The sequence below is a fragment of the Tribolium madens genome, unplaced genomic scaffold (genome assembly GCF_015345945.1).
Source record: "Tribolium madens isolate multiple individuals breed KSU strain unplaced genomic scaffold, Tmad_KSU_1.1 Scaffold_96;HRSCAF=242;Tcas5.2_LG5, whole genome shotgun sequence".
Taxonomy (NCBI): Eukaryota; Metazoa; Arthropoda; class Insecta; order Coleoptera; family Tenebrionidae; genus Tribolium; species Tribolium madens.
In genome coordinates, this window is record NW_025401068.1 from 11,810,033 (window position 1) to 11,821,127 (window position 11,095).

An 11,095-nucleotide genomic window follows, 5' to 3' on the forward strand; every position below is an offset into this window, starting at 1 on the left:
TAATTTTTTAACTTGTTTAAATTTTTTTATCTCAAAAATGTGCTCAAAAGGAAGAAATACCACTATTTTGTTGAATTTTTGGCTTATCTTCAACGCAATTTTGCAAAATAATTGCGTCTTTTGCTGAAATTGTCATTTTGGACATTGTTTAGTAAAAAAAAATTGAATTATTTTCAACCCAATTGGTAGTTTTTCGATTTCTTTAAGAAAATTTGACGAAATTATCAATCGGGATTACCAATACTTAATTCACTAATTCAGTAGTACATACAGGGTGATTTTTTTTTTCTCCAAATTGGAACTTTATTTTTTTATTGTTTTCTTTTTTCCTTATTTATCAAAAATGTTACCTGGTTGGTGACGTGGATGTCCTGTCCGTTGGCGGTGTTCTTCCTGCTGTTTCCATAGTAAACCGGTTCAAAATAATTATCGTCGATCGGCGTCAACGGCGAGGAGTAGTATGGAGTCAGTGCTGATCCTGCTGGACTGTATGGCGAAGGCGTCGAGTAATTTCCCTTGGGAGAAAGATGCGGTGAAACGGACAAAGGACTGTAATTGTGGGAGCTGGTCCTTGATGATCCTGTGCTAGTATTGTGTCGAGGATTGTTTTCTCTGGAAGTTTTTAATTATCATAATTTTTTATAATTTTTTTCTGTATTTTTTCGTATTTTTCTTGGACCTGGTGGTGTCATGAATCAAATAACACACACTATATCTGCCCAAATACCGTGCAATCAAAAAATAAATAAATTAGAGCAGTAGGCGGTGATTAAAGTCCTCCAGATGGCAATCCTGATTTTTGACATCAAATGGTCAGCGGAAACTGACAAGTGTGCGTTTTATTCATTTTGAGTGAAATAATCTTTACTTTAGAGCAAAAATTTTTTTATAATAATAATAATAATAAAAGTAAAAAACAAGAAAGAATTGTTTAAGAAGAAATGAAAAAAAAATAAAAAAACAAAAATTAAACAGAAATAAATTCTTTTGCATTTATTTTTAACATCATTTAGCTAACTCAGTTGAGCAACGTTAATCATTTAAAAGCAAGTTATTTTTGTTGCAAGTTATTACAAAAATACTGTACAAGACGAAAACGGTGAATGGTCATTTTCACTTTTAGCATACTCTAATTTATTTTTTTTTTTTTTCGATTGCAGGGTACCAAACGTTTTTATTATTACGCATTTTAACAACAAAACAAGAAAACTAATTTGTAAATTCGGGTTAATGAACCGTAGCCTTGCTCTAGGTCGCGCCACCACCTCATTAATTGTGTCTCAGTACGTAATTTTTTTGCCAAAATTAAAATTTCGAAAAATGTGAAAATACTCACCTTTGCACTACCACTCGAATATTGTTGCCAGCGTTTTTAAATAAAGTCTGGGCATCTTGGTGACGAATGTCTCGGGCATCGTAGTTGCCCACTTTGGTGATGATGTCACCACGTTGCAGGACCCCGTCAGAGGGTGAGCCAAATCCCACCTACAACAAATTTCGAAATTTTTTCACAATTAGAAAACAAATGTTTAAAAGAGAAGAATTTACTAAGTTGGCAACATTAATTGTCAAACTCAAACGTCACATTTTTATGGGCAATTGTCATTCATATAAACACCAATAATTCAGTGTTGCTAATAGATTTTTTGTCACCCAGTATCTTCTGTCTTACATTGCCCAGTGTAGCCAACTCGAAATATTAGCAAAAAAATAAACAAAAGCGTTGGGGTCAAGTCAGGTCAGGTCTTCCTGTTTTTGGTCCAAACCGAGGGAATAAAAATATTTTATTTTTGAAAATTTGGCAAAATTGTGTGCAAATCCTCGNTCAAGTCAGGTCAGGTCTTCCTGTTTTTGGTCCAAACCGAGGGAATAAAAATATTTTATTTTTGAAAATTTGGCAAAATTGTGTGCAAATCCTCGGAAAATGATACAAAGTCACCTTGCCTTACCCTGGTGACAATCAGCGGCATCTTCAAAGAAATTTCGAAATTTCTTCACAATTAGAAAACAAATGTTTAAAAAAAAAAAATTTACTAAGTTGGCAACATTAATTGTCAAACTCAAACGTCACATTTTTATGGGCAAATGTCATTCATATAAACACCAATAATTCAGTGTTGCTAATAGATTTTTGTCACCAACATTAATAGTCACCCAGAATCTTCTGTCTTACATTATCCAGTGTAGCCAACTCGAAATATTAGCAAAAAAATAAACAAAAGTGTTGCGGTCAAGTCAGGTCAGGTCTTCCTGTTTTTGGGCCAAACCAAGGCAATGAAAGTATTTTATTTTTGAAAATTTGGCAAAATTGTGTGCAAATCCTCGAAAAATGATACAAAGTCACCTTGCCTCACCCTGGTGACAATCAGCGGCATCTTCAAAGAAATTTCGAAATTTCTTTACAATTAGAAAACAAATGTTTAAAAYAGAAGAATTTACTAAGTTGGCAACATTAATTGTCAAACTCAAACGTCACATTTTTATGGGCAAATGTCATTCATATAAACACCAATAATTCAGTGTTGCTAATAGATTTTTGTCACCAACATTAATACTCATCCAGTATCTTCAGTATAGCCGCCTCGAAATATTAGTAAAAAACTAAACAAAAGTGTTGCGGTCAAGTCAGGTCAGGTCTTCCTGTTTTTGGTCCAAACCGAGGCAATGAAAATATTTTATTTTTGAAAATTTGGCAAAATTGTGTGCAAACATGATACAAAGTCACCTTGCCTTACCCTGGTGACAATCAGCGGCATCTTGACGTCGGCACCACCCACTAGACTGAATCCCCATTGCTCAGTGGGGGAATCCCTCCGCAAGTTGAGCACAATTTGATGCGTTTTGCCCATGGATCACGATTCAAAGCCCACCAACCAACCACTAAAGCACCACACGAGTTTACGACTCACGAAAATAAATTGGACCAAGCGAACAAAAACTATAATTAGACATTAACAATAAATCCTGGCCGAGATGTAGCACTAATCGAGGAAGGATTTTCGTGTGGTGTTGTTTTTTTTTTTCGGTCACTCAACAGGTTTCGAATAACTGACAGAATTGGTTTAGCCGGGATAGAAGTTGGTCGGGAATCGCCCCCCTCTGCCCTGCATTGCTGAGTGGTGCAGAAATAGATTCAAGACGCTATTGCGTTCTGCCTGCGGCGGGACACACGGCAGGGGGCGCGGTCTCGGTTTTCAACAAATGCAATTTATTGCTCAGAGAATCATAAAAAAAGGTATAACACACAAGGAATGGGGTGAAGGTCTAACTGTCAACCCCACTCATTGTTGCCAACCTAACCAGCCATTGTTAGTCACCCGGTATAGAGTCAACTCATCCAACTTTAAATAGGTGCAAATCATTTGAAAACTGTTTCACTCACTTAAAGTAAACAATGATGGGTGAGTCTCCTCGACATTAACGCTATTTTTAAACGGTATGTGGAACGAAAAACAGAATCGCACATTCAATCGTATATTTATTGCAGTTTTAAATCAAAAAACATCTGTCGATTTGTCATTTCTTAAAACAGACACGAATTAAAAGGAAAATAAAGTCTACATCAAGTCTACGTCATTTTTGGTACATTAAAACAAAATTGAAAATTTCACTACTGAATTTTTCTAAAGTTAAAAATAAAAATATTTTATAAAATTTTTGAAAATGTTTTTTTTCACAGAAATTTTAAAAATGCTGAGTTTACAACAGAAACTTTTATAAATGCAAACTTATTTTTTTAACAATTGACTACAAAAATGTGACGTCTGTGTTTGGCAGCTTGTGTTACCAATTTAATTTCAAACTTTGATTGGATATTCATAACTTGTAAGAAATGACCAGTTTGATACTTTTCTTATACAGGGTGCGCCAGAACTCGTGTCATATAAGGTAAGACACCAGGAACATGGAAAAAATGTTAAAAAAATTTTATCTATAAAAATTTCGAAGTTATGAGAGTTTAAAATTTGCACTTTGACTGTATTTATATTTCTGCCGGAAAAATAATTTTCCAAGTTTTTTTTGCTATAGGCTATTAAAAGAGGAAACAAGGAAGCTGTATCCTAAATTGTAACTCTGTTCAATGTTATTTGCGGCTTTTATTGTCAAAATTTTTGTCCTGTTACAAAATAATTGTAAAAAAACATATACAAGATCATCAGTATCATTAAATAGATATAAAAAATGTCAAATGTCAAAAATTTTTGACAGATAGAATTTTTGAAACATTTTTTTCGTGTTCCTGGTATCTTACCTTACTTGAAAATTGTCTCTGGGGCGCGAGTTCTGGTGCACCATGTATAATCCATTAAACATTTTTGACGTTTTTCTAAAACTAATGTTTGGAAAAATACCATGCTTTTAATAATTTCCGATCAAAGTGACCTGTGACTTTGAAATTAAGTTTACAACACCGTTTGAATTTGACAATTTGTGTTGCCAACTTAATTTCAGATTCATATGACACTGATCTGAAATTTAGACCATCTAATAAACAGCTGAAACCTGAAATAAATGACAAAATTTTATCCTTATCAAACATTTTTTAAATATGTTAAATATTTTCAAAGTTTTTGTAAATTGGAAAATTACCATGCTTTCAGATAAATCTCCGATCAGTGACCTGTGACTTTGAAACTAAGTTGGTAATACTGAATTATTATTAGTGACCGTGAGATGACGACCATGTCAGTGGTAGGCCCTCGGAAATGAATGACAATAATTATTGACTACAAAAATGTGACGTTTGAATTTGTCAGTTTGTGTTGCCAACATAATTTCAAATTCATAGGACACTTTAATAGGAAATTTACATCATCTAAATACAGATTTGTCAACAAGAAATTACCACCTAGGATTTGAATTTTTAGGAAAATTACGTTTTTCATGTTGTTTGTAATTAGAATTTTCAGAAGTAATTTTGAATGTTTAGGGTTGGTTACCCCTTGTTGTTGACGGTTGACGTTTTCTGTCAACCTTCAGTTACCTACACAAGCTAACATGTGACTTAACCTAAATTTTTGACACTAGTTATGATATTCTTGTTTGTCACTACAAACCAATCTAACCAAATTTATGGCAACCTATTCACGAATATCCCTAATTCCTAGGGAGTAATTTCTTGTTGATACAATAATAAGTAGCTGAAACGTGAAAGAAATGACCAAATTTGGTCGTTTCATTTTAAACTATTAAAAAAGTGTTTGATGAAAATGAAAGTATAAAAAACATAAACACTTTACATAAAAATTCTCTATCCCTGGTCTGCAAGACACCGAATTTCCGATTACATCACACAGACCAATTTCCAAATGTTAAAGTATTTCACTATTATTTTTTTCCAAAGTAAAAATAAAAACAGTTTATAGTCAGAAAAAAAATTCTTCAAAATGTGTAAGCAAACTAACATCTTTTTTTCAATTAAAGATCCAGCATTACAAGCGGAAACTGTAAAAAAAATTACAGTAAAAATGTGACGTTTGAATTTGACATTTGTGTTGACAACTTAATTTCAAATTCTTACGACGCTTTGATCGGCAAATAACTAATTGAAATCTTTTCTTTATGTATTTAAAAAATGTCTGATAAATAAACATACTACCAGGTGACTGTAAATGATTGTGATTTTTTTCCTCAAGTTGCTATAAAATCAATCAAACTGCTCATTTACAAATTAGAAGAATTACCAATAATTTAGTGTTAGCCGATTTTTTTTGTCACAAACAATAATAGTCATCCGGTGTTACAGATATTAATATTAAAAACACTACAAATTTATTTAAAAATTCTTTAATCCTTGACAAGATACCGAATTTCCGGTTACATCACAGAGAGCACACTTATTTATAGCGAAAAATCGAAACTATTTGCAGGAATTGGCAAAGTTTTGGTCTAAAATTACGAAAACAATGATCACTGTCGATTTTAGCTTTTTCACCATCCAGGTTGCAAAACAATTAGAAAACAAACTCATGTTAGCTCCTGTTAACAGCGCCACCCTTGAACTCACAACCACCTGTTAGGGCAATTATACTCTTTTTCATTTCAATGTGCATCAAGTAGGTTGTAGAAGTCTAAATTCTTCTTTAAATTAGAGGCCGATTCACACAAAAAGTGTCATTAATGTCATTCAGAATAAATTTAATCGAGAAAAATCTTTATGTTTTCCACCCTATTTTAATTATTTTTGCTACCTCAAAGACTGGGGTACACATTTATTTGAGAAAATAATTTTTAGGGACGATTGAGGTTGGGATTGTTTGAATTTTCGCATGGTTGCCACCTTAAAATGCTCACTTTCGATGCACATTAATATGAAAATGATTATATAACAAACTGAGGAAGCAGTATAGAACTCACTTTCTTTTTCTTCTGACCAGAAGGCCTCCATTGCCAGAAAGAGGGCCTCTGGTACGACATCGTTTTTATACGCCTGGCAAAATACTGTCCTGATATTTTCGCAATTAGAGGCATTTTTGTTGGTGGGGGAGTGAATCCGGGCGCTCATTTTATATTTAGTTGGTTTTATTGAAAAAACAGCTGTTTGGCAGATCATGATTCAAAAACAACAGTCACAAAATGTCACTCAAAATCTTCTTTGGGCCGTATGAAACCCACGGCGTGATCAGACACAAAACGCAGAAGTTGTACGGACTTTTGAGTAAAAAACTCAATTTTGAGTGCGAGAAAGTTTGAGGTTTTTTTTAGAGAAACTCAGCGAGCTTGGATACGAGCTGGAACTCATTCCAACCAATCGACTCAATAATCTGACGATTCATTTGAGGGACAAGCAGATTTTTCGCTGCGATTTGCGCTATTTGATGTTCAATATTGAGTTTGAGGACGATCCAGTCTGCCAGAATGTCGTGAAGAGTGTGGAGGAAACGCGAGCTTTGTTTGATGCTGAGCAGAATATCGCGATTTTTGACACCGTGAAGAAGAAGTACACGGGGGATACCCGGGATTTACTGGCCGAAGATGTGGACCTCATTTTTGAAATACCGCAAACTTTCGAGAAATTTAAAACTAGAGCCATGAAACAGTCCAGTATGGTTGGCGAGCACTCGATTTAGAAATGATTTTTGTGATTTGAAATCGAAATTTAAAAATAAAAAGTAGCAAAGTTTCAAACCAGAATATGTAGGTTCCATTAGACGCGGCCTCGTGGCTTCCCCTTATACAGGATGCGCCAGAACTCGCGCCTCAGAGAAAATTTTCAAGTAAGGTAAGATACCAGGAACATGATAAAAATGTTTAAAAAAAATTCTAAATTTTGACATATATTTTTTGACATTTGACATTTTTTTATATCAATTTAATGATACTGATGATCTTGTATATGTTTTTTTACAATTATTTAGTACAAGTACCAAAATTTTGCCAATAAAAACCACAAATAACATTGAACAGAGTTACAATTTAGGATATAGCTTCCTCGTTTCCTCTTTTAATAGCCTATAGCAAAAAAACTTGGAAAATTATTTTTCCAACAGAAATAAATAGAGTCAAAGTGCAAACTTTAAACCTTCATAACTTCGAAATTTTTATAGATAAAATTTTTTAACATTTTTTCCATGTTCCTGGTATCTTACCTTATATGGAATTTTTCTCTGGGGCGCCAGTTCTAGCGCACCCTGTAAATAAGTATTATATACAGGCTGTATTATGAAAAACGCCCCAAACCATAACTCCATTATTTTTAAAGTTATGACAATACTTCTTAGAACAAAGTTGAACATTTTTTGTCATCTATCGTTTAGGATAGATGCTAAATTAATGCTTTTTTCTGTTTCACCGGAAATCTCATCAACTTTATTTTTTTAAATGGAACACCTTGTATATTTTACCACTTTTGGATTCTTTGTTTAATTGTCTTTTAACAAGTTTTAGTACCATATGCCTAAAACTAACCGTTCGTGAGATYTTCACCAAATAATGTATTTATTAAAGTAGGCAATGGAAAACAATAATATCAAGTAATGTTGACAAATATTATTCTTTTGCATTTTTTCTTATTGTTTTATACTTTTTAATGTTAATCATGGATGATAATGTGTTAACAGACATATTTTGAATAAAATCAAAATTGTGGGAGAGCACTACGCTTTTACACTGGGTGATTTCTGATGAGAGACGTTCCAAATCGTCGAAAATTTAAGCGACTTAAAGAAAATTTGAGGATGTTTTCGGCTTTTAGAAAACCCAAATTAAAACATCTCCAATTTCAAAGAGATACAGAATTAGATAGGTATTGAAGAAAATGCAAGAACATGAATTCAAGAAATTGCAAGTAACGTTGGCTTATCGCACGCAACTGTTCTAATTTGGGTTTTCTAAAAACCCCAAACATCCTCAAATTTTCTTCAGGTCGACGAATTGGAACTTCTCTTATTGGAAACCGCCCAGTGTAAAGGCGTTGTGGTCTCCAACTATTTTTATTGCTTTCAAAATATTCTTGAATCATGTCTGTTAACACATTATCACCAGAACACCAAAAAGTATAAAAATAATAAGAGAAAATGCAAAGTAATAATATTTGTCAACATTACTTAATATTTTGTTTTCCACTGCCTACTTTAATAAATTTTTAATTGACTCATATCTCACGAAGGGTTGGTTTTAGGCACATGGTACTAAAACTTGTTAGAAGACAATTAAACAAAGAATCCAAAAGTGGTTAAATATACAGGGTGTTCCATAAAAAAAAAGATGATGTCATTTCCGGTGAAACAGAAAACAACATTAAGTTAACATCTATCCTAAACGATAGATGACAAAAAATGTTCAACTTTGTTCTAAGAAATATTGTCATAACTTTAAAAATAATGGAGTTATGGCTTGGGGCGTTTTTCATAATACAGCCTGTATATAATACTTATATACAGGGTGTTCCGTTTTTATTGTTACAAACTTAAACAGGTGATAGAATATTCAATTTTAAGACAAAAGTTTCCTATGAACATGTATCAAAAAATGTTACGTAAGCGAGCTACACCCCTCGAAAGAGATGCGTTTTTAATGGGGTTTTCCCACTATTGCAGAATAGATAAAATTACAAGAGTTGGTACAGCTGATTACTTTTAAACACCTGAACGAATTTAAAGATCCCAACAACCGGATAGTTATTTTTGTAAATATTACAAGAAAAAATTTATTGTAAAGTTGCATTTGTTTGAAAATTTTCTCAAATAGAATTTGGGAAATAAAACACAATTAATTTCTATTTATAATTTAAAAAATAGTAACTGCTCCTACACAAAAATCACAAATTCACACACTTCACTTATTTTATTATTATTATTTGACCCGGCAAAAGAAGAAGAAACCATTTGGCAGATAATTATTTTAAGACATAATTTTCTGACAAATAATTTCCACCACTTTTACACTCCACTGACCCGGCGGTTTAGACATGCAGTGAGGCAAGATTTACCATTACGGATATACAGGGTGCGCCAGAACTCGGGCCCCAGAGAAAAATGCCATTTAAGGTAAGATACCAGGAACATGTAAAAAATGTTAAAAAAATTCTACCTATAAAAATTACGAAGTTATGAGAGTTTAAATTTTGCACTTTTATTCTATTAATTTTCCAAGTTTCTTTTGCTATAGGCTATTAGAAGAGGAAACAAGGAAGTTGTATCCTAAATTGTAACTCTGTTTAATGTTATTTGTGGCTTTTATTGGCAAAATTTTTGAACTTTTACTAAATAATTAAAAAAAAAACATATACAAGATCATCAGTATCATTAAATAGACATAAAAAATGTCAAACGTCAAAATAATGAATGCCAAAATTTTTTGAACATTTTCTTCATGTCCCTGGTATCCTATCTTACTTGAAATTTTTCTCTGGGGCGCGAGTTCTGGCGCACCCTGTATTATTGCTATCAAGTAACAATGTTGATGAATTGTTGAAATGAATTAATGTTAGAAATTCGCTAATCTAGCGTCACTACAGATATTCCGCCTCGCAACTTAATGAATTATTATTAATTAAGTTATTATTATTGATGTTATTAAAATACATTTTATTTTGTACTCAATATTAAAGAGTGCTTTTATCAACCAATTTCAGTGGACAAAGTAGTCTTTTATCGTCTAGTGAAATAAAGTAATTTTTATCTACTGTTTATATTCAAGAAATTCTGGTAAGTGAGTACAAAATAAAACGAAATATTATACACGACGATAAAGATTGTTTATCTACTCGTGAAAAAAGTCCACTTGTAAACTTAAACTTTTCACTTATAGATAAACAATTTCTTTATCGTCTTGTATAATAAATAACAATTGTTGATATTGAGACAATTCCTAACAATATTACAAGTTTTTAAAAAGACTCATTTTTGAATTTAAATTAAATCGAAATTTTAAAAATAGCGGACTACTAAATGTCAATTAGCACTCGAAAATACCCAACACGCACTTACTGGTCATTGGAGTTTCTGAAACAAACCAAAAAATTAACCATTCATTCTGGAACAAAATTTAATTCTTACTTACAATACGTAGTGTACTTGGAGATAGTATTTACTATACTAGGTCCATGGTAGTGTATTATTCCTGCTAATGTTTCTTGAATAGACAAAAAAAGTTTTCGTTAAAATTAATTTAGTTAAAGTAAATTTAAACTCGTCTTGTACAAATTTTGAAAAAGAATTTGAGAAATAATACATTTCATCTAAAACACAATTAATTCCTATTCATAATTTAATAAATACTTACGGTTGCACTCAAAAATCACAAATTCTCACACTTCAATTTGCAATAAACAAATAAAAAAAATAAAATGCACTAACCATTATGGCATCTTTTTCTGCTACCCTTTGTAGCAATTTGCCTCTGCTTCTTACACGGACCTACTGCAAATAAAGAAACACAAAATCAGTACGTGTTATTAAATTAGTTGAAAATATTTAACAAAATTTAAAGTGTAGGTTTGCTAAAAAATTATAAGTTTGTGTTGACTTACCCTTTAATCCGGATCCTTGTAGCACGATTTCTCCATTTCCCCCATTGGCACTCACTAATCACTCGAAATTTTAAAAATCGCGCACTACTAAATGTCTATTAGCACTCGAAAATACACAACACG

General features: G+C 32.4%; 2 protein-coding genes across 7 annotated transcripts in view; one reads left to right on the forward strand and one right to left on the reverse strand.

The window, feature by feature from the left end:
* Positions 1-6,486, reverse strand: part of LOC123012859 (PDZ and LIM domain protein Zasp) — a 15,380-nt gene extending 8,894 nt beyond the window's left edge. For 2 of the 5 annotated variants that reach the window (XM_044411043.1, XM_044411038.1), the window contains exons 1-3: positions 2,736-3,038; positions 1,337-1,485; positions 351-612 (exon numbers count right to left, since the gene is read on the reverse strand). In XM_044411043.1, coding sequence (XP_044266978.1) covers positions 351-612; positions 1,337-1,485; positions 2,736-2,849 — 525 coding nt within the window. In that variant the 5' untranslated portion in view covers positions 2,850-3,038. Of the gene's footprint in view, positions 1-350; positions 613-1,336; positions 1,486-2,735; positions 3,048-6,357 lie in introns of those variants that run through there. The other 3 variants (XM_044411039.1, XM_044411041.1, XM_044411042.1) reach the window with 3 other exon arrangements.
* A 69-nt stretch (positions 6,487-6,555) lies between these two features.
* Positions 6,556-7,127, forward strand: LOC123012860 (UPF0728 protein v1g117062-like). Of its 2 annotated transcripts, none has more exons than XM_044411045.1 (2): positions 6,556-6,658; positions 6,706-7,127. In XM_044411045.1, the coding sequence occupies exons 1-2, from the start codon at positions 6,577-6,579 to the stop codon at positions 7,068-7,070; spliced, it is 447 nt and encodes a 148-aa protein (XP_044266980.1). In that variant the 5' UTR covers positions 6,556-6,576; the 3' UTR covers positions 7,071-7,127. The 2 variants fall into 2 exon arrangements, with proteins under 2 accessions (XP_044266980.1, XP_044266979.1); XM_044411044.1 differs by having other exon boundaries at positions 6,562-6,644; positions 6,689-7,127.
* Positions 7,128-11,095: the final 3,968 nt, after the last annotated feature.

Coding starts and splice junctions, on each gene's coding strand:
- LOC123012860 (XM_044411044.1), top strand. CDS start 6,577: ATGTCACTCAAAATCTTCTTTGGGCCGTATGAAACCCACGGCGTGATC. Junction 6,645..6,688: donor AGACACAAAACGCAGAAGTT/GTACGGACTTTT, acceptor AGTGCGAGAAAG/TTTGAGGTTTTTTTTAGAGA.